The following is a 22399-nucleotide window of genomic DNA, read 5'->3' on the forward strand; positions in this document are numbered from 1 at the left end:
TCAAGTAAAGAATTTGGGGGAACAAACCAATTTCTTAGTGGGAGGGGGAGTTATTGGAAATGTTTAAAAATGATTACTGCCTAGATAAAATGAAGAAATAAAAAAGGTAGTACAATTCAGCAACTTTCCATCTTGCCATTTCTTTGCCTTTCTTTATAGAATCATTTGGGAGTAAAAGTTTATTCCTGAATATAGTAGTATTAAGAGAACTCAAATTGGTTTTAAATGTTACTAGCAGTAGAGCTAATAATGGATCTTTCAGAAGTAAGTTTCATAATGAATTCAGACTGAGTTCTAGAAAAGTCAGGGAAAAGTTCTGGTCTTGTAATTGCTAGAGGTGCCACCCTTCTAGACCACAGGTAAAGTTCAGAGAGATGGTAGCCTTCTCTACCAGGAAGAAGGAATATAATTGCCATCCTGCCTGAACCATTGTAGGTCAGAAAGCACATCATTCAGGTTAGAAGTTACACTGTGGCAATAGACAACACCAGAATCTTTTAAAATTTTTGTTAGACCAACAAAAGTTTGTTTCCCATTCATACAGCATATCTGTCACAGGTTAAGTGGGTGCTTTTGCAAGGAGCCTAAAAACAATATTTGAGGAAATAATAGCCAGAAATTTCCAAATTTGGGTGAAAACTATAATACCAACAACCTAAAGGGTTCAACAAGCCCAAGGAAAGACCCCAAAATAATGTTAGATAGATTTATTATCTTTTCTTTAAGAATATCTATAAGGTAAAATCCCTATGGAAGTAGTTTTATAAAGACTTAAGTAAATTTTTGAGCTTTTCTGTACTTAAAAATCAGATAAAAATATATGAAGTTATTAGATAGAATCTTAAAAGTTCTTACTGAGATTAAATGATTTTTCCAAATTTGTGCTTTCTAGATGCTAAATAAATTAGATACTTTATGATTTCCATATAAATGTTACCAGTTATCTCCCAAAATCAGAATAAATTTGGAATATATATATATAAAACCATTGCTTAAAACTAAAGAACTTAATTGGGTTGTGTGTGTTTGTGTGGACTTAAAGAATATGCTTTAGTTGGTTAGCACAGTACTGAACAACTATAATAGATTAATAAGACAGCTCTCTTAAAAAGTGTGCAGAAAATTTTTCATTAATTATGAGCAGTTCAGAATGTTTCAGTGTCATAAGAAGTACTAGGTACATTTGAGATACACCATCTAATTTTTCTTGAATTACTATGAACTTAACAAAGCTTACAGTATTTCTTTTCCCTGCATTTGTTGTTTACTTTCCCTTTAGATTTCCTTCTAGCTGAGTTTCCCCATTTTAAATGTAAGTCTTCTCTGTATAAATGGACACTTGAGCTTTTAATATGGACTAGTTACTGTTCTTGGAGAAGGCAATGGCACCCCACTCTGGTCCTCTTGCCTGAAAAATCCCATGGACGGAGGAGCCTGGTGGGCTGCAGTCCATGGGGTCAAGAAGAGTCGGACACGACTGAGCAACTTCCCTTTCACTTTTCACTTTCATGCATTGGAGAAGGAAATGGCAACCCACTCCAGTGTTCTTGCCTGGAGAATCCCAGGGACGGGGGAGCCTGGTGAGCTGCCGTCCGTCTATGAGGTCGCACAGAATTGGACACGACTGAAGCGACTTAGCAGCAGCAGCAGTTACTGTTCTAATTTCTTTACGTATGTTATCTCATTTAGTTTTCACAACAGCTGTATGAGAGTTGGTGCTGTTATTAGTCCCATTTCACAGATGAGAAAACAAAACAAGGGTTACACATTTAGTAAAATAGAAACAAGATTTTACTCCAGACAATCTGACTTCTGAATTCATATTTTTAGCCATTACTCTGTTTTTTAATTAAAAAAAAAGAACTACTTATTGTATTTGGTTCTTTATAAGTATGTATACCAAACATAGACATAATTTCACGTGTAACAACCAGTAAGTTAAAGGGAACTTATGAAAATTTGAATAATTTATATCACTTTTTGTAGTAACATTTTTCTTCTCATTATGTCAAGTTTTATTACTTTCTGTGAAGTAGTTTAAATTTAAATACTTTCTGAAATTTAAATACTTTCTCCTTATGTATCTTTTATTTTATTTATCTACTGACTTATTTAAATTAACAGGCTCTTCTGAGTGAAACTACATCATACATAAGAGTAATTAAATATAATTTTAATCATAATAGGAAATTAATTTTATCTTTCTTTTTTTTAGTTTTTAGTTTTTTACTTTTTAGTTTCCTTTTTCTATTTCCATTTTCTATAAGTGAATTTGCTTTTTATTTTTACCGAAGTACAGCACAAATGCATAAATTATACAAATCATGATTGTATAGTTCAGTGAATTATCACAAAATGAATACCTATATAACCACCTATATAACCACTATGCTGGTCAAGAATTAGAACATTTACCAGCATTCCAAAAACCCCTCCTCATACTCCTTCCCAATCCATTAATCTTCTCTCCTACCGAAAGGTAACTGTTCTAATGCTATTAGTTTTGCTTGTTTCTAAATTTTATATAAATGGACTCAAGCAGTTGATATTCTTTTGTTCCTAGCTTCTTACAGTCAATATTATGTTTATAAGATTTCATCTATATTGTAAATAGTGTTCATTTCCATTGATATACAGTATGCCGTTATATGACCATACTACCATTTATCTATTTACTGTTAGACATTTGGATTTTTTTTGAAGTTTGGAGATACTGTATATAATTCTGTTAGCATTCTGTTCAGGATTGCATACATTTGTGTGGTTTTATACCTAGAAATGGAGCCAAGTTAGGGATCAGTTTTAGTAGATAATGGTTTCCAAATTGGTTGTACAAATTACACCTCCCCTAGCACGTATGAGATTTCCCGTTAATGCACATCCTTACCACCCCTCAGTATCATCAGTCTTTATCATTTTAGCCATTCTCTTTTATAGTGTTATTTTTATTTTTGCGTTTTCTGGATGACAGATGATATTGACTATTTCATGTCTATTAGCCATTTAGATTTGATCTTGTAAAGTTTCTGTTCCAGTCAGTCTCTGAGCTGGTTTTCCTTTGATTTATCTTTCTCTTAGTGATTTATAGGAATCATTTCTATAGTCTAGATAAAGTCTTCTTTGGTAAATTCTTTTTTTCTTTAAAATTGTTCATAGGTGGAATGAATGGCTGAATTACGATATATACATTCCTGATCTTCCTCGTGCTGCTCGACTTTGCCTTTCCATTTGTTCTGTTAAAGGCCGAAAGGGTGCTAAAGAGGTAAAGTATCAGAAAGAATGGTAATATTCACTCCTAAAAACCCCTGAATATACTGCTGATTGAATTTTTCAAGAAATGGATATTTTTTCCCTTACTTAAAAATTAATAAATCAAACATTTAAAAATAATATATTTATTTAAAGAAGAATAACTTAGTAGAGCTTCCAGAATTTATTTTATGATGAATATGTCCTCAGTTCATACTGATAAAACTTTTAATGTGCACAGTGACTACACGTAAATATGTCATTTGCTTTGATTCATATTTCCTGTTTATAATTTTTAAAATATGTGTACTTTCAAATGGGGAAAATGAAACTACACTTCGAAAAAAATTAATGTGATTTGTTATAGATACAATTTAAAAGGCAGTTGTTGAATTCTCCTTTCTGGCAAAGAAAAGTATTTTGAAATGCATTTTATAATTTAATGTACAGAATAGTGAACGTTTTTCTGTTTCTTAAGGAACACTGTCCATTGGCCTGGGGAAATATAAACTTATTTGATTACACAGATACTCTAGTATCTGGAAAAATGGCTTTGAATCTTTGGCCAGTACCTCATGGACTAGAAGATTTGCTGAACCCTATTGGTGTTACTGGATCAAATCCAAATAAAGTAAGCTTTTTATTATCATAAATTAGATTTTTTTTTAATATGTGTGACAGTCAAGTATAATATGTATAACTTTTGTTCCATCTCTTAGGAAACTCCATGTTTAGAGTTGGAGTTTGACTGGTTCAGCAGTGTGGTAAAGTTTCCAGATATGTCAGTGATTGAAGAGCATGCCAACTGGTCTGTATCCCGTGAAGCAGGATTTAGTTATTCCCATGCAGGACTGGTAAGGCGAATCGCAGAATTTTCCTTAAGTATCAGGCATAATCAGTGCATTTGCATCCTACTTTTACTCTTTGAACGGAAAAGGTTTCATGTGTTTTAGTTACACTGGCATTAGTATTACAGACTCTAGAACAGTGTTGCAATAGAATACAATTCTGTATGCTAATATTTTTTCTGCAGTCTTCTTAGTTTAGCCTGCCTCATTTAACAAATATTTTATTTAATACTGACTATACATATATATTTACTATACAGTAGGTTGTTGTTCAGTCACCCAACCATGTCCAATTCTTTGTGACTCCATAGACTGCAGCATGCCAGGTCTCCCTGTCCCTCACCTTCTCCTGAAGCTTGTGCAAGTTCAAGTCCCTTGCATCGGTAATGCTCTGATGCCCTCTTCTCCTTCTGCCCTCAGTCTTTCCCGTCATCAGGGATTTTTCCAATTAGTCAGATCTTCACATCAGGTGACCAAAATGCTAGAGCTTCATCTTCAGCATCAGTCCTTCCAATGAGTTTTCAGGGTTGATTTCCTTAAGATTGACTGGTTTGATCACCTTGCTGTCCAAGGGACTCTCAGATCTTTTCCAGCACAACAGTTTGAAGGCATAATTCTTTTGTGCTCTGCCTTCTTTACGGTCCAGCTCTCACAACCGTACATGACCACTAGGAAGACTGTAGTCTTGACTACACGAAACTTTGTCAGCAGAGTGATGTCTCTGCTTTTCAACACACTAAGTTTGTCATAACTTTTCTTCCAAGGAGAAAGCATCTTAGTTTCATGACTGCAGTCACCATCTGCAGTGATTTTGGAGCCCCCCAAAATAATGTCTGTCACTGTTTCCATTGTTGCCCCATCTATTTGCCATGAAGTGATGGGACCGGATGCACGATCTTAGTTTTCTGAATGTTGAGCTTTAAGCCAACTTTTTCATTCTCCTCTTTCACTTTTATCAAGAGACTCTTTAGTTCTTCTTCGCTTTCTGCCGTAAGGGTGGTGTCATCTGCAGATCTGAAGTTATTGATATTTCTCCCAGCAATCTTGATTCCAGCTTGTGCTTTATCCAGCCCAGCGTTTCTCATGATGTACTCTGCAGATAAGTTAAATAAACAGGCTGACAGTATACTAGGTGACATACTCCTTTTCCTATGTGGAACCAGTCTGTTGTTCCATGTCCAGTTCTTCTGTTGCTTCCTGACCTGCATACAGATTTCTAAAGAGGCAGGTCACGTGGTCTGGTATTCCCATTTCTTGAAGAATTTTCCATAGTTTGTTGTGATCCACACAGTCAAAGGCTTTGGCATAGTCAATAAAGCAGAAGTAGGTGTTTTTCTGGAACTCTCTTGCTTTTTCGATGATCCAGCAGATGTTGGCAATTTGATCTCTGGTTCCTCTGCCTTTTCTAAATCCAGCTTGAACATCTGGAAGTTCACAGTTCACGTATTGCTGAAGCCTGGCTTGGAGAATTTTGAGCATTACTTTACTAGCATGTGAGATGAATGCAATTGTGTGGTAGTTTGAGCATTTTGGGCATTGCCTTTCTTTGGGATTGGAATGAAAACAGACCTTTTCCAGCCCTGTGGCCACTGCTGAGTTTTCCCAATTTGCTAGCATTTGAGTGCAGCACTTTCACAGCATCATCTTTTAGGATTTGAAATAACTCAACTGGAATTCCATCACCTCCGCTAGCTTTGTTCATAGTGATGTTTCCTAAGGCCCACTTACTTCACATTCCAGGATGTCTGGCTCTAGGTGAGTGATCACACCATCGTGATTATCCGGGTCAGGAATACCTTTTATGTACAGTTCTCCTGTGTGTTCTTGCCACCTCTTCTTAGTATTCCTTCTGCTTCTGTTACGTCCAGACCATTTCTGTCCTTTCTTGAGCCCATCTTTGCATGACATGTTCTCTTGGTATCACTAACTTTCTTGAAGAGAGCTCTAATCTTTCCTGTTCTATTGTTTTCCTCAGTTTCTTTGCACTGATCACTGAGGAAAGCTTTCTTATCTCTCCTTGCTATTCTTTGGAACTCTGCATTCAGATGGGTGTATCTTTCCTTTTCTCCTTTACCATTTGCTTTTCTTCTTTTCACAGCTATTTGTAAGGCCATCACATCCACTAGTTTTATTGACTGCAGTGCTTCATAAGGTACATTTGACTTCACACTCCAGAATGTCTGGCTGTGGGTGACAGGTCACACCATTGTAGTTATCCAGTTCGTTAAGATCTTTCTTGTACCGTTCTTCAATGTGTTGTTTCGGTCTCTACTTGATCTTGACACAGTAGGTACCAGGTAATAAAGCTGTGACCTGAAGAGACCTCTGCTGTTTATAGTGTGCTGGTGAAGATAGGCCTGAGACTGGTAAAAGCGGAAATACAAGGTTACAAATTATGCTGAGTGCCATTAAGGTAATAATAGTTAGTGTGTCAAGAATAAGGAACTATTTGGGGAGAAAGGATAGTGTATCTTGGGCGCAGGAAAGACCTCTCTGGGATAATAACTTTGAACTTAAAACCAAGGTGTACATGTGTTGTTAACTGGGCCCAGAAGCAGAGGAAATAGCATATCACAGTAGTCTATGCTGGACTTCCCTGGTTGCTCAGTGGTAAAGCACTCAAATGCCAATGCAGGAGATGCAAGTTCGATCTCTGGGTTGGGAGGAAAAGGAAATGGCAACTCACTCCAGTTTTCTTGCCTAGGAACAAAGGAGCCTGGTGGGCTACAGTCCCTGGGGTTGCAAAAGAGTTGGACATGACTTAGCAGCTAAACAACAATAACAACATAGTCTCTGCTATTAAACAGTATATATAAAATGGAGTTTAAATATTGATCTGTTTGTCTGATCTTGGCTGTAGTTTTAGAACCACAATGTAACTGGGTTCAAGGATCATAAACTCTCCCTTATTTTTCAAGGCAAAAGTATCAGTACTGAGAGAAGAGTGTATTTTTGTTCTTTGCTGTCTCTTTTCCCAGGTTCCTAATTTGTCACTTTTCTTTGGCCTAATTAAAGATTATAGATAGACCATTCAATGAATGTGGGTCCTGAAACATGCCTACCCCCAGTAATAGTGCACCCAGAGGCAGTCTGGAATCCTACACTTAGAAACTTTATTAGTTTAAGTTTATTATTAATAGTTGTGTTCTCAGTAAGGAGTTTACCAAACTTTTGTAAACAGAATAATAATAATAGTGATAGTAATCTTCCAGCCTGTGTGCTTTCAAAGCTGTGTACAAAGTGTTTTGTTAAGTAGAAATTAATTTAAAATCATTTCTGAATTCTGTCATTTACTACAAGTACAATTAGCTTTTTTGACATTAAAAAAGGGATTCTCTTGCTTGAAAAATGTAACCACTACTTTGTACATTAAATTCCTTGAATATATTTAACATATATTAAGTGCTTACTATGTACTAAATGCCATTCCAATTACTTTTCACATATTCCGTCATTTAATCTTAAAAGTAGTCTCAATGAAGGTAGGTGCTATTTTCACTCCTGAAGTGAAGTGAAGTCGCTCAGTCGTGTCCGACTCTTTGCTTCCCCATGGACTGTAGCCTACCAGACTCCTCTGTCCGTGGGATGTTCCAGGCAGTAGTACTGGAGTAGATTGCCATTTCCTTCTCCAGGGGATCTTGCCAACCCAGGGATCAAACCCGGGTCTCCCGCATGGTAGGCAGACGCTTTACCATCTGAGCCACCAGGGAAGTCCATTTTAACTCCTATTTTACCAGAAAAGAAAAGGTTTAAGGAGTTTAAATAAGTTATCCAGTGTCACTGTTAAATAAGTATTAAGTCTTTTGCTCTTAACCATTCTAACTAAGATAAAAAGGATAATAACCTTGATTCTTTAATTTTGAAATTAAGCATTTCTATAAAATGTCCGTTAACTCTATCCAATTAGTTATACCTATAAATTAACTGAATTCCTGGAATTAGGTCACATACTTGAAAACTCATTTATTTCCTATTTTATTCATATTTTAGTCATTGAACTCAGTTTGCCACAGCCCATTTTAGCTTTTGAGTTTCCTTTTTGAGCAGTTCTAAGTTTTTTAAGGATTGATATTTTATGACATTTTCTTCCTAGACGAATTTTTTTTTTATTTCAAAGAAAAACTGTTTATTTTTGTAATAGAATAAAACTGATTCTGTCTTTTAATTACCATTGGATCTATGGAAAACTTCCATAAATCTAAGTAAGATACAACAATGGGATTCTTAGTTTTCTTGTATCTTAAGACATTTTACTATTTAATCATTATTCATTAATTAATTCCAACTATGTTAAAATATATATATAATATGGAAATATAGAAGGATAGAATAACTAGAAGGATGATACAGTAGTGAGGTAAATCATCACTTTTACATCATCCGTCAGTCTTATTGCAATGCTCAATGTTTTCCATCATCTTTCCAGATGTATAAAGAAGTCTGCAGACACCATCTTTAGAGTCTTGTTTTGTTAGTTTTTAGGCTTTCATTGAACACTGTTAATAATTTAGAATTTTCCCCTTTCCACTCACAGTGGCAAAGAGAAGAAAACTTGACAGAGAAAAATATTTCACAAGTATTAAATCAGAATTTGAATGCAAAGAAATGGATAATAGTGCTTTAAAGCAAAGTTTCTCAACCTTAACACTGATGACATTTGGGGTCAAAAATTCCTTTGCTGTAGGGACTGACCTATTCATTACAGGATGTTTAACAGCATCCCTGGCCTCTACATATGAGATGTCAGTAACATCACCACCACAACTTGTAACAATCATAAATGTTATGTGTCCCAACACTGTCAGTGGTTCCTGGGAGGTAGATGGGACAAAATCACCCCAGTTGAGAACCACTACTCCAGACTTAAATGATGATGTTAAAATTGATCATATTAAGTGAAACATCAGACGACACTATCCTAGATGAATTTTCTCAGACTCAAGAGACAGTGAGTGAACAGTGTATCTCCAAGGACAAAAAATGACTAACTCGAGTTAGTCATTCTGCAGCAATGACTTTATCACGCAATATGTCTTAGTAAGAACCTGGACCACAAAAAAATTAAAAAATAAAAAAAACTTGGACACCATATCTTTTCCAGTATTTTCTTTAACTTTTGTGATGTTGTGTACCAAAATTTACTTTGTAAGTAGCTAAATGCTACTGGAAGGAGAAAAGTAATGTAGAAAAGTTTTAACTCCTTGGATTGATTATTCTGATTGATATCTGTAAGTATAAAAAATAGAAATGTTTTGCACTTATGAAGCAAAGAAGATGGTTATCTTCTCTTCAAAATTATGAGTCATCAGAGTTTTCAAAAGTATTATATTTTAAAAATGCAAGTATGAGAAGAAAAACCAAAAGTAAGATAGGCTAGAACTTAGGAGATACGTATTTGAAATCTGGAATCAGTATTCACAAGATGGATATGTTTCAGGCTCACACAGGACAGTTGATTAGCAAGTTTGTTGCATTCAACATATGTTGCCCATTTTGGATTATAAATTTGGTTTTACTATGTTTAAATTCTTATTAAGATGTCTATTAAATTGTGTATACTATATTTTATTCTTCTCTAAATTATTTTATATTAAAAACAAAAATAAGTAAAAGAATAAGAGTCCATTGGAACCCAAATGATTAATGTTAATGACTACTTTTTCTGATGAGTTGAAGGTTAAATATTTATTCTTTTACCTGGACTATTACAGTAGCTTCCTATCTGGTCTCCCACTTAACCCAGAGCAGCCAGAATAATAAAATTATAAAAGATAAATCAAGTATTAAAACAGTATTTATCCTGTAAATAACTTTCACTAAAAGTAAAATCCAAACCTTTTACCCTGACCTGCAAATTTTACATGCTGTGACTATGACCTCCTGTCCTCTCCCTCATCTACTGGACTTCAGATGCACTGATCTGCACCAAACTCTTTCTGTCCGTGGGGCACTTTGACTGTTTCCTTCTTCTGCGGTCATCTTTCCCTGGTCTTTGTGTGGATGGTTCTTTCTTGGCATTTGAATAACAAATTAATACGTTCTTAGAGACCATTTCTGAACACTCAATCTAAAGTAATCACCCCGTCCTTCTCTGTCACATCACTCACAGCATCTGTCTATGTTGACTCTCCAATAGCTTTATTTGTTCATTTAATTTTCCACTATAATAGAGTCTCTGTTAATACAGAGTGTTTTACTATTTTCTGAGCCCAGCAGTAAGAATAGGACCAAATTACACAATCCATGTATTAAACATTTGTTGAGCGAATATGTGCTAGTAATATTTTGTTATGCTGTTGGATAAATTAACAATATTTAAATATATAAAAACCAGGGGCTCCCCTGATGGCTCAGATGATAAAAGAATCTGCCTGCAGTGCAGGAGACAAGACCCAGTTTTAATCCCTGGGTCAGGAAGGTTCCCTGGAGAAACAAATGGCTACCTACTCCAGTATTCTTGCCTGGGGAATTCTGTGGACAGATGAGCGTGGAAGGCTACAGTCCACAGGATCCAAAGAGTCAGACACAACTGAGTGACTGACACTTTGACTTTCTAAATAAAAACCAAGTATCATGGATGTCTGCTTTCATCTTTAGCCATTAAGAATAAATAAACCCATCCTAAATGGCATGTGTTTTTCATCATATATTAATGTGTTCATAGTTAATGTGGCTAATATATTTGTATTTAAAGGGAATAAATACATTACTTGGAATCTTGGAATTACACCAAAAGTTATGGTATTTTCATTTTAGTTTCTAAAATTCAGTGTGCGGTATTTTAAAGTGGGTTGTTGTGTTTGTTTGTTTGTTTGTTTTTTCCTGTTTTCCCCTTATTTTTACTTTTGAAATTGGAAAACCTTGCAGTGATTATAAGGATATATTTAGGCAAGGGTTATGAAAGAATTTAAACTAGTTCTCCCCTATCCCTGAAAATAAAGTCTTATAATGAGAATAAACTTTTTCAACAGTTAATAATCAATGTAAAGTTTATTGAAAGTTAATCTTTTTTTGCAGATCACTCATAAATCGAGGGAGAGGGTTAGGAAATATGACAAAGAAAATTATATAAGATGTTACTTTATTTTACAGAGTAACAGACTAGCTAGAGACAATGAATTAAGAGAAAATGATAAAGAACAGCTCCGAGCAATTTGTACACGAGATCCTCTATCTGAAATCACTGAGCAAGAGAAAGATTTTCTGTGGAGCCACAGGTAAGTGTTAAAATAGAGTCTCTATTTCTTCTATTTCACAAGAAATAACTGACTTTGGCTTGATCTTGCCATGTTTCTGCCATTACCTATTAGAGTAAATAAAGCATAATTTATACTTATTTTATTATAAGCATTATCCTTTTTAAAATTATGGATGTAGATCAGTATTTCTAGAAAATCATGATGCATTGGTACTAAGCTTGCAGATTGAAGGCTTTTTTAAAATTCTGAATCCTTAACATGACCTTTTCTTAGATTTGGTTTTTTGGTTTTGTTTTCAAATAAAATTTAAGATCCACCCCCCAAAAAATACCTGTAGTTTTAGACCCATTTAATTGTGATTTAGTTAGCCTAGATATTTTCCATTTTTAAGAGTTCCTTCCATTTTTCATATTTTCTTATGCTTCCTGAAAGTAACAATGTAATCCCCTATTTTTACTTTTGAAGAAATTACCCTACAGCTTGGTATGTGTACACTGGTTTATTTAAATAAAGTTGCAGTGCATTTCTGCAGGAAGTCCATTTAAATATAAGTTTTGTCCACTGACCACAGTAAAAGTGGGAACTCTTCCCATGGTTCATGATTAATAAGAGAAACTATGTAAAGAATGTTATAAATTCATAATTTTTCCTAAGTAGTTGTCCTCCATTTGGATTTTCCTTTTGTCTTCCATGCCATTTATAACTGTCTATAAATATATATAGGTGTAGCTATAGTGTTAAACAAAGATTTGTTTTGATTTTAAGAAAGGCTAGTCATGGTAAGAAATTTTTAAATGTTTGGAACTTTTTAGAGATTGCATAGTTGCAAATTTAGACATTTAGGTCTTTTGAATAACATGTAAGAATTTTTTTTATTTTGTCTTGTCTTTTCCACATAGACACTATTGTGTAACTATTCCCGAAATTCTTCCCAAATTGCTTCTGTCTGTTAAATGGAACTCTAGAGATGAAGTAGCTCAGGTAAATGCATGTTTGAAATTACTGAATAACTGTTGCATAAATTTGGTATGTTGTTCAAATTGTTTTCTCTCAGAAAATCTGCATAAGTGTAAGAGATGAAATAGACTGTGTTTTAAATTAATTAATAATGATAATACAGATGGTCCTCAACTTACCATAGTTCAACTTAAGATTTTTTGACTTTATAGTAGTGAGAAAGTGATATGCATTCAGTGAAAACTATTTCAAATTTTATATTTTGATCTTTCCTCAGGTTAGCAATATGTGGTAAAATAGTCTCTCCTGATACTGGGCAGCAGTAGTGAGCCACAGCTTCAGTCAGCCAGGTGATCATGAGGGTAAACAACCAGTATCCTTACAACTAGTCTGTACCCATACAGCTGTAATAAAATAGGCTTTGTGTTAGATGGTTTTGCCCAACTGTGGGTTAATATAAGTGTTCTGAGAATGTTTAAGGTGGTCTGAGTTAAGCTATGATGTTCAGTAGATTATGTGCTAAATGCATTGAGCTGTTTTCAACATATGATAAGCTTATCAAGACATAAGTCAAGGAAGATCTGTGTAGTAAAGAAAAATACCATTTATGTAACTTTCACTGAAAAAATGAATTAGAATTAAACATTTTAAGCACTGAATTCATCAGAGGGGCTTTTATCTAATTTTACAGTGAGAAATTAAGACAGTGTCTTAGAGGGTTTATTCACAACTATTTTTGCTTTTTACATATAATTTATTATCTCACTCATACACAGATGTACTGCTTGGTAAAAGATTGGCCTCCAATCAAGCCTGAACAGGCTATGGAGCTTCTGGACTGCAATTACCCAGATCCTATGGTTCGAGGTTTTGCTGTTCGGTGTTTAGAAAAATATTTAACAGATGACAAACTTTCTCAGTACCTAATTCAGCTAGTACAGGTAAAATAATGTAAAATAGAAAAATAATGTTTTATTTTAAATCCATGCAATTTCCAAAAAATGCTGTATTAGCTGGTTTTATACTTTTGTAAAAATCAGTTTTATTATCAGGAGTATCTATTTTCTTCCTAAAAATTTTTTTCTTTAAATTCAGCCATGAAGAAACTTAATTGATGTGGCTTTGTTTTTATGTATGTTTTTACTGACATAGGTACTAAAGTATGAACAGTATTTGGATAACCTGCTTGTGAGATTTTTACTCAAAAAAGCATTAACTAATCAAAGGATCGGTCACTTTTTCTTTTGGCATTTAAAGTAAGTCAAATTATTTTTCCATTTAATTCTTTATATAAATATTACTTGTATTATAATGTATAATGTATACATGTATTAATATATACTTCTGTATTACTTATCTACTATTGTTTTTGTTTGTCCAGAAGAGTTTTCCATACTGAAAGTATGTTGTACCAGTGAACTTTCTCAGCTTTTTCTCTTTAACATTAAAAAAGCAGTAAAATTAAAACTAAATTTTATACAGGAATGAGAGCTGAAATATTTTTAAAGACTTTGATTCTACTTTAAGAAAAGTAAAGTTTGCTAGGTCTAGATTAATGTTGCAATTGATTTCACTGTACGTGTGGATTAAGATATTCCTTAACCCTCCTCCCCCAAAAAAATCTTCCCTTGGAATTCAGAGCAGTAATGATGAAACCTTACTAGAAAATAAGATAATTAAGAACAAAAATATTTTGCAGAATTGATATATCTACTACACAAAGTTAGAGGTCATAAACCATGCATGTTTTTATAAATTCAGAAACAGGTTTATAATTAACATGGTTTTTTTTTATGTTAAATCAAAAATTGAATCTGGAAGCTAGGTTTAAAATAACTTAAATTCAGGCACAGTACAGAAGAGGGACATGTATGTCAGAAGAGTCAAATAGTGCTCACTGAGTTCTTCATTCCCTCCCTGTTCGTTTTATTATTTTTCTGCCTGATTTCCTTTTTTCATGTTTATGTATTTTGTGCTAAGACTAGTAAATGAAAGGTAGTTGAAATAAACCTAAAATTCTAGGTTTTTAAAAATTCATATTTTCAGAAACTACCTGAAACTCTTTGATTGTTTTGCTCCTAAGATAGGTTTTATAATTAGTATGATTATATTAGTGAATATTAGTATAATATTTTTTGAATTTAGAAAATGGGTTTTCTTATTTTCGTACAAAAGGTTCTATGTATACTTATTTACAGTTCTCTCTCTCCCTCCCTCTTTCCCTTCCTCTTTCCTTCCCTCCCTTCCTCTCTTTCTTTCTCATTCACTTGCATTGATCTTTTAGATCTGAGATGCACAATAAAACAGTTAGTCAGAGGTTTGGCCTGCTTTTGGAGTCCTATTGCCGTGCATGTGGGATGTATCTGAAGCACCTTAATAGGCAAGTTGAGGCTATGGAAAAGCTCATTAACTTGACTGACATTCTCAAACAAGAGAAGAAGGATGAAACACAAAAGGTATGTGACCCTATAGTGTGTTTTTGAGACTCCTTCATTGCAGTAGAGCAGGGTTATTTGAGAGCCCAGTATATATGCCTTAGAACTAGGCAGTTTAAGATTTTGATCCAAGCAATGTAATGTGAGACACATTATTTAGTCTCTTGAAATTCATTTTCCTCATCTATAAAATGGGACTAATACAGTCCTCATAAGATTGATGTGAGAATTAAAGCAAACCAGATACACAAAGTACCTATCATAGTCCCTAGAACATGGAAGATGCCCAGTCAACATTAGTTCCTTCCTCTTTACATTCCTTTCTCTTTTATATAGCCCTTTTTAATATTCTTTTCCATTATGGTTTATCACAACATACTGAATATAGTTCCCCATGCAGTACATTAGGACCTTGTTGTTTAGCCCTAAGTGTTGAAATTGATTTTTCCTTACTCTGTGTCATTTCTTTTCTGTTAGTAATGACCCTGAAAATGAGTGAAAAGAAATTTAGTTCCTGTATTCTAAGTTTAAAATGGACTCATTCACGCAGTGAATGGTTCACACATTCAAGTCATCTACAATCTAACTTAGTGTAACTTAGTGTAACTTTACATCTTGTGCAACTTTGTTACACAAGATGTAAAGGTTTCTCATGATCTTTTCCTCCTCCTTATCCATTATTCAATCCAACACATCCTACAGTAAAAAGTGAGATTATTCCTCACTTCTAGTGAAATGAAAAAAGAAAATTCCAGTTTATTAGGCGGTCCCCGAAGGACAATGTAAATTAGTAGTAGTGAATAAGTTTTTTCAACATCATCACTAATATAGCTTGAAAAGAAACAACTTTTAAAGAAAGTTAGTGTATTAATCTAAATATCAGTATGTAACTGAGTTGATTTTATTGCATTTGTAGTATGTAAGTTCAAATATAGGTTATTGGAAAATAATTGTACTGTTTCTGCTGCTGGAATTGTGAGTGAGAGGAAATTAGACTGCTTTGAAATAGTAAAATTGATTATATTGTAATTAAGGTAAGAAAAAAGAAATTAGATATTAAATTTGTAAATTTAAGTATTCTTCTAAAATGAAGTTTTCATATGATTGGTTGGCTGTGATACAGTAGACTAAAAAAGTGATTTAAAAAGGATGTTTCTTTCCAGCTATGTACTAGAACTTAGTAGCATGAGACTTTTCCCAACAATCCCCTAAACCTTCTTTACTGAACAAAGAATGTGGTGTTTTCTGAAAAGCTTAAAAGTCAGACTATTAAGCTAAGCTAACATGATGTCTCCATAGTTTTTCCTCTAGAAGAAAGATCTGCGGACTTTTTCTTAAAAAATCAGATAGTAAATATTTTAGACTTGGCAGGCCACACAGTCTATTTTAATTACTCAACTCTGCTATTCTAGTGTAAAAGCAACTATCAAAGTGAATAGATGTGACTGTGTTCCAATGCAGTTTGACTTAGAAAACCAGGCAGCTGACTTACAAGCCACAGTTGACCGTGCTTTGATCTAGAGCCAAAACATAGCCTCTGTCAGGATACAGTACCTTCTTACAGGAAGGTAACTCTCACCTCTCTGCCTGAGTTGTGCTGCTCTGTGTTATAGAATGTTATAGAGATCCTTCTAGTTAGAATGCAGCCAGTCCAGGATATGGATTAAAAAATTACACACTAATGAGGCTCCAATGGGTAAAAGATACTAGCAGTTAGTTTTACCTTTTATCAAGTCAATTTCTAACCATGATTATGCTTATCTATCAGGTACAGATGAAGTTTTTAGTTGAGCAAATGCGGCGACCAGATTTCATGGATGCTCTCCAGGGCTTTCTGTCTCCTCTAAACCCTGCTCATCAGCTGGGAAATCTCAGGTAAGGAACTTTATTGGCAGTTTTATTGATATATTTAAACACATATGTTCTCTGCAGAAAATCTTGAAAAAAGTCAAAATGTCCATAATAATCGTATTCAATAATATATGCATCTCTTTCCTTTTCCTACCCTGCAAAACAAGAGTAGTAATATTTTCTTAAGTTCGAACTGCATTTATTCAGAATGAGTTTTTACTGCTTTAACAATAGAATTTAAAACTTTCTATGGCCAGAATTTGTGATATCATTGGATAAGAAACAGAATGTAATATCTGTAAAACTAATGATATATACCTATATTTGTGGAAAATTCATACTCTATGTAGAAGAAATTTTTAAGCTTTTGTTATGTATTTTTTCTTTATATGCTCTTAGAAATTATTTCATACATAAAACTGAGGAGAAAGTTTAAAATTGCTATAACAGTTCAAAAAGCTATACAGTATATGTATTTTGAAATAAATTGAGACTATAAAGAATAACAAAGCTAAGGTGCCGAGTAAAATTTTCAACTCTGTTAAAGGCTTGAAGAGTGTCGAATTATGTCTTCTGCAAAAAGGCCACTGTGGTTGAATTGGGAGAACCCAGACATCATGTCAGAATTACTCTTTCAGAACAATGAGATCATCTTTAAAAATGGGGATGGTAAGAGTATTAATGGACTTATGATACATGAACTTAGCTATATTTTTATACACAGGATATTTATGAACCATGAAGATTATTGAAAGCCATTTAAGGAATATGCTGTGGTAAAATTAAGCAGATGTCTTAACCTTTAGAATATGTATTTATAATTCTTGAAATGAAAAGATGTATTAGGTTTAGAATCAGAAGGCCTGAAAATCATTTTGCTTAAATGTATATCCATTAACTCCATAAATATTTGACATGCTAGGCCCTGAGGTTGTAAGAATACACAAAACGGAATCCATGCCTTCTTAGAGTTTATAGTCTAGCAGGGAAAAGAGAGATATTGAACAAATAACTACAGAAACAAAACTACAACCTGGTAGATATAGTCTGCTAAGGAGTCATAAAAGAAGGTCCTAAGTCATTTGGAGAATAGGCTGTGGAGGAATATATTTTTATATTTTATATTATATATACATTTGAAATACATCATAGATAGGTTTTCACTAGGAAATGACCTTTCAGCCCTGAATTCTGTTAATCCAAATATTTTAATATAAACATTCAAATTTAAGGATTCAGAAAAATAAGTAATTTATATATTTTAATTTTTTTGTGAAATATGTGCCCACTTATCCTACATTGTTATACAGATGTGTTTATGCAGATACTTTAGAAATGGGTTAAAAACTCAGATTATTGCTTCCTTACAGATTATTTTGAAGAGCAAATATAATTCTGTATATTTTCTGTTTAAAAACATTGTGATGATGTGATACTCAGATTTGTGCTTGTGGCATTAAGTGGTGCTGTACATATTATTTGAATTTCAGATTTACGGCAAGATATGCTAACCCTTCAGATTATTCGCATTATGGAAAATATCTGGCAAAATCAAGGTCTTGATCTTCGGTAGGTAACCAGTAAGGCGACATGTATGTTTAAAGTTGTCCTGAAAAAGTAAACCATTATTAAATATTAATTGTAAGCTATATTAATTAGAAAGAATATAGTCATATATCTATAAATAAATGTATAGAGTAATAACTAACACTAGTTGAGTACACTGTGGTACTTTCCATTTGTCCTCTTCTTCCTTGGCTCAGAATGGCTAATGAGATTCAGCAAAGTTAGAACTGTCTCTGATGAGCTAGTAAAGACTCTGCAGCTGCCTCCATACTGTCACTAACAGTCTTCCCTTGGTATCTGCAGTGGATTGGTTCCCAGACGCCTGCTGATTCTAGAGTCCATAGATGCTCAAGTCCCTGTATAAAATAGCATAGTATTTGCATAAAAGCTATGCACAGCCTCCTGTATACTTTGTCATTTCTGGATTACTTACAATACCTAGTATCACTAAAGGCTGTGTAAATAGTTGCCTATGTGAAGCAAATTCAAGTTCTCCTTTTTGGAACTTTCTGGATTTTTTTTTTCCCCCCAAATAATTTCCATCTGCAGTTTGCTGAAGCCAAGTAGCCAGAACCCACAGTTGGGGAGGGCCAACTGTATTTAGGAACAGGGCATAGGAGACATGAGACACAAAAGGCCCCAATTTTCATTCAGAAGTTAAGAATTTAAAAGAAAGTTTCTTTCATGGTATTAATTTTCTAATTCTGAAACTTTATAAACTCTTTAATCTTGAGTCAAATCACAAATTAGTGACTGTGCAAAAAAGCATCTGAAGTTAAGCTAACTATATTGTTGAAAAGTAAGATGGATCTTTGGAAAGTTGTTATGTCTTTTAACTTAAGTAAGTTTAAATTTAAAGTTTAATTTTTTAATAATAAGCCTTATAGGATTATGTAACCCTTTAGAAAATCCTTATTGGATTATGTAACCCATTATGTAACTATGAGCATGTTTAATAATAATAAAATTAAAATAAGGAAAGATGGTCAGGAGTACCACCTTAAGAAATTCCTATATTTACCAGAACAGATAGAAGGAAAGATCATAGAAGAAAAATGATCAAAAGGGTAGGAAGACCAGAGTAAGTAATTCACAGATCCCAGAAGAGGGGAGAGAGTTACAAACAATTTACAGTATCAGTTGCTTCAGGAGTTTAAGAACATAAGGACTATGAAAAAGCCTTTGGATTTGATGATTCATGGTTAGTTTTTAGAAGAGTCAGTAAAATGGTAGGCACAGAAATTAGGCTACAAGGAATTAAGTGAGAAAGTGAAAATAAATTAAACTATTACTCTTTTAGGAATTTAAGAAGTAAAGGAAAGATGGAAAGTAGCCTATGAGAACAACAGAGCAAGAAAAACCATACTTTAGTACTTAGATACTTTTTTCATTGTCTCTGTAAATCACATCTCTGTGCTTGAGACTACTTGTCCTTTTTTATATTCTGTGTGGTGAATGGGAGTATCCCTAAAGCACTTCTGCTTCATGTCAGAGTATGCTTGCATCAAGGAAAAGCATTGGTTGGTTATTTGAGCTGTGAGCTAAACTAACTGCTTTTATCCTGGAACATCATTTTGACTTAAAGAACAACTAATAGACAGAATGTGGTTATTCAGACATTCTGTTTGGCAGACATTTTCTTGAGCATGAACAATTTCTTGAGCGTGAACAGTATGAGACTCTTAAGAGAGAACAACTGACAGCATTTGTTGTGAAGGATCAAATTTGAGCTTTCAAGCAAAAATTAGAATTTTGAGAACCTTGTATCTACTACTGTGAGCTTCCCCCAAATTAAAGATTTTTCTGATGAGATCAGTGACAATGTTAGCAACTGTAATTTTTTTTTCAGTTGATATAATGAAAAAAAGTACCATAATTTGAAAGATCTCCATATCTGAGTGAACTAATATCTTCCAAATAATGTAGGATATTACTAAGTCATGTATGGGTAAACGTTCCATTCAGAGGCAAGATGAACAAATGGGTGGGTCTTCATGTTACAGAGTATGAAAAGTTTACTGATATGGTTTCACTTTCCATACTGCAACTTGAGAAACTATCACTTATCAAGTTTTAAAACAGTGTAAAAGAAAAATTATCTGAAAAGGCTACTACGATACTCCTTTTTCCAACTACATACCTGTGTGAGGCCAGATTTTCTTCATATGCTTCAGTTAAAACTTTGCATAAGATTGAATACAAAAGCATACATGAGAAGCCACTTCGGTGCTATTAAGCTGGACATTAAAGAAATTTGAAAAAATGAGAAACAGTATCACTGTTCTAAGGGTTTTTTGTTTGTTTTGGTTTTTAAGGTTTTTCTTTTGTAAAAGATAGTATTTTTATGTAAAGAAATATAAATATTACTTTAGATGAATTAACAAATATTGAAATTTTTAAATTTTAATTTCTAGTGTCAGTAGATATAACCCACATAAATAAAAGCTCTTTGGTATCCTTGATGATTTTTAAGAGTTCAAAGGAGTCCTGAAACTAAAAACTTAAGAACTGATACCTTAAGGTATCATTTAGATGTTCATTAAACTTCTTTAAGTTCACCCATATTTTTAGTCATAAATGTTTATAAACTTTGAGTTGCCACAGTGATCTTCATGCTTAAGTACAGTTAAATGCTTTCACAGTTGAAGGTTACAATAAATGATGGCAGATAATTTGAGGATTTTTCTAGGAATGTTTGTCATTCTGTAATAAAAGAAAATTAAAACTAGATTAAAGGAGTAAGGGTCCCACTTGACAAATTTGCACATAGAATATTCCTTTATTAGCCCATTAAAATACTTGCTATTTGGGGGAGCACCCTTCTATTTGCTAGACAGAATGCCACTTGATTCATGAATCTCCTAATGAAGCCAATTAGATCTTCACATTAAAAAAAAAAAAGATAAAATATTTGCTGTTTTAAAATCTCATCAAGTAATTGCAAATGTCTTGATCCTTTTTCAGAATGTTACCTTATGGATGTCTGTCAATTGGTGATTGTGTGGGACTTATTGAGGTGGTGAGAAATTCTCACACTATAATGCAGATTCAGTGTAAAGGAGGCCTGAAGGGTGCACTGCAGTTCAACAGCCACACACTCCATCAGTGGCTCAAAGACAAGAACAAGGGAGAAATGTGAGTTTATTATCCTTTTCTTCTATGTTAATGTAAGTTTTTGATAGATAAAATTTTTAATGGTTGTATATAAGTCGAGTTAGACCAGAAGAAAAAGTTGTATTTACTTTGGAAAAAGGTATCTTCAGCCTTTGAAATGTTTGAGGTTACTGCATTTAAATGATCAGAATTGCTTATAATTTGGTGAAATCCAAGAATCTAAAATCTGTTTTTCTTAATGCTTATTCTTTTTTTAGAAGTTAATGTTAAATTAAGTTAATAAAAATTAAAATGAAAAATTTTACTCCCAATTCATTGTTAAAATGATTCAAAAATTTTATTTTAATGACACACTAAGTATTTTTTCACTATAAGAATTATGCTTTGGTCAGAGAATATCTGGAAGTTTTCTTAGAAACCTTTGATAACTTCAGAATCCTAAAGTTCATCAGAGTTTTGAACATAATTACTATCTTCCCCTAATGTCAGTGATTGTTTTCATTGTTTTCATACAGACTTCACTAGAGACTCTGACCATGTTTTCCCAGTTTGGACTGGATCATTCTGTACTTCCATACTAACGCATGCTTATTTCTTTGTAGATATGATGCAGCCATCGATTTGTTTACACGATCATGTGCTGGATATTGTGTTGCAACCTTCATCCTGGGAATTGGAGATCGTCACAATAGTAATATCATGGTTAAAGATGATGGACAAGTAATAGCTTCCTCTTTTTAAATATGTTGACATTCTTAAATTTACTAATTTGGGACATTGTATTTCTGCATTTGTCAAACTAACATAATTTCTTATTTTTGGAAGCTGTTTCATATAGATTTTGGACACTTTTTGGATCACAAGAAGAAAAAATTTGGTTATAAACGAGAGCGCGTGCCGTTTGTTTTGACACAAGATTTCTTAATAGTGATTAGTAAAGGAGCCCAAGAATGCACAAAGACAAGAGAATTTGAGAGGTAAGCTGAAGAAATCAAAAGCACAAGCTAAAGAATTCTTGTTAATACGCAATTGATATTTTTCAAGCAATTTAAAATAATATATGTTATGTTAACATTGTAGCATAAACTGAATATTTCATGTGTTTATTGTGTAATGCTGTGAAGGAAATGGAAAGAAAAACCAGTTTAACTTACTGAATTAGTTAAGGCCTAAAAAGGAA

The 22399-nt window shown here is 33.5% G+C and overlaps 1 protein-coding gene across 1 annotated transcript in view; it reads left to right on the top strand.

Annotated features, from left to right (window-relative positions):
- PIK3CA (phosphatidylinositol-4,5-bisphosphate 3-kinase catalytic subunit alpha) overlaps nt 1-22399 on the top strand; it is an 84247-nt gene that overhangs the window by 56938 nt on the left and 4910 nt on the right. The window contains exons 7-20 of the mRNA XM_040251301.1: nt 3157-3262; nt 3728-3880; nt 3969-4103; nt 11190-11314; nt 12196-12277; nt 13030-13194; nt 13406-13509; nt 14538-14709; nt 16457-16563; nt 17087-17208; nt 18030-18108; nt 21070-21240; nt 21822-21939; nt 22045-22196. Coding sequence (XP_040107235.1) covers nt 3157-3262; nt 3728-3880; nt 3969-4103; nt 11190-11314; nt 12196-12277; nt 13030-13194; nt 13406-13509; nt 14538-14709; nt 16457-16563; nt 17087-17208; nt 18030-18108; nt 21070-21240; nt 21822-21939; nt 22045-22196 — 1791 coding nt within the window. The remainder of the gene's footprint in view (nt 1-3156; nt 3263-3727; nt 3881-3968; nt 4104-11189; nt 11315-12195; nt 12278-13029; nt 13195-13405; nt 13510-14537; nt 14710-16456; nt 16564-17086; nt 17209-18029; nt 18109-21069; nt 21241-21821; nt 21940-22044; nt 22197-22399) is intronic.

Source organism: Oryx dammah, unplaced genomic scaffold (assembly GCF_014754425.2).
Source record: "Oryx dammah isolate SB20612 unplaced genomic scaffold, SCBI_Odam_1.1 HiC_scaffold_2, whole genome shotgun sequence".
Classification (NCBI taxonomy): Eukaryota; Metazoa; Chordata; class Mammalia; order Artiodactyla; family Bovidae; genus Oryx; species Oryx dammah.